General features: G+C 53.3%; 1 protein-coding gene across 1 annotated transcript; it reads right to left on the reverse strand.

Moving 5' to 3' along the window:
* JCM6883_001919 (uncharacterized protein) lies at positions 1 to 818 on the reverse strand (the record flags this gene model as incomplete). Its single annotated transcript, XM_076635666.1, has 1 exon — positions 1 to 818. A coding segment is annotated over one exon (818 nt), but the record flags the coding sequence as incomplete, so codon positions are not given.
* Between the last annotated feature and the right edge of the window lie 570 nt (positions 819 to 1,388).

Genomic DNA, 1,388 nt, shown 5'->3' on the forward strand with positions numbered 1-1,388 from the left:
AATCCTCCTCCGTATCCTCCTCCGAATTGACGTTTCGACAACTTGTTCTCCTCGTTCGAGTTCGAGTTCGAGTTCGAGTTCGAGTTCGAGTTCGAGTTCGAGTTCGAGTTCGAGTTCGAGTTCGAGTCGACGTCGGCGGCGTGACCTTGTTGCGCTTGTTCTTGCTCTTGCTCCTCGAGGTGACGTTTCCAGAATCCAATGTCCCACAAGTCGAAATCTCCCCAGAATTGACGTTTCGCAAGAGTCGAGGAGGAAGATTCGTCGAGAGAGTCGGCATCGAGAGATTCAGAGTCGAGATCGTCAAGAGCTTGACGTTTCCAGAAGACGTCGAAATCGCCGAAATCACCGAATCCTCCGAAGAACGGATCACGTTTCGAGAGACGAGAGTTCATCGACGAAGAAGAGGGTTGTTGTTCATTCGTTCCGATCGAGGAGGGAGAGGAGGGAGCGTCGTTCGGCGAGGATGATCCAGCCTGGAAGGGACGACGACGAGGCCAGCAGCTCCAAGGGCGGTAGCGGCACCAGGGAGAGTAAGGAGGGTAGAAAGGAGGTCGAGGTCTCCACCCGGGTTGATTCGGTTCGACTTGAGCGTTCGGTGCTGCCATCGACATCGACATCGACATCGACGACGACGACGACGACGACGACGACGACGACGAGGGATCGGGAGAAGTCGAAGCAGGAGGAGTCGTAGAGCGTTGTTCGAGAGGGAGAGCTTCGTTCGAAGGAGGAAGGGAAGAACCTCCAGGGACGGTGAGAGCGAGGGCGGCGGGGAGGAGTAAGGAGAACGAGAGGAGAGATTTCGAGAAGAGCATCATCTACTTTCGAGACAAAGTCGTGATCAGCTCAAACGATGGAAAGAAGAGAGAGAGAGAGGGAGGGAATGACTCACAGAAGAAGGGGGAAAAGAGTGAAGTGAAGTGAAAGGAAGTGGGAGAGGGAAGTGATGAGAAGAGAGGAGAGAGAGGAAAGACAGAGAGGAAAGAGAGAGAGGAAAGAGAGAGAGGAAAGAGAGAGAGGAAAGAGAGAGAGGAAAGAGAGAGAGGAAAGAGAGAGAGGAAAGAGAGAGAGGAAAGAGAGAGAGGAAAGAAGTCAATCGGAGAGAGGCGACTTTCATTTCGACCAACGCTGAATGCTTCCGATCCTGTTGAGAGTCGAGGACAGGATGAGAAAGATTGTGTACGAGTACGAGGAGATGCGGGACGAGGGTACTGGCGGAAGGACAGAGTTCGGCTTGAGCGTCTAGAACAACCAATGAATGTGAGTTTCGCTTGTCAGAGAAAGAGCCCAAGCAGAGCGAAAGTCTCGAGCGATACAGGGCATCAGAGCTCTGAGTTGGGCTGGGCCAGGAGGGCAGAGCAGCCTCACAAACATCAAACGCGACAAAG

This window comes from Sporobolomyces salmoneus (assembly GCF_050403485.1).
Source record: "Sporobolomyces salmoneus JCM6883 DNA, S_salmoneus_JCM6883_v1_ctg134, whole genome shotgun sequence".
NCBI lineage: Eukaryota > Fungi > Basidiomycota > Microbotryomycetes > Sporidiobolales > Sporidiobolaceae > Sporobolomyces > Sporobolomyces salmoneus.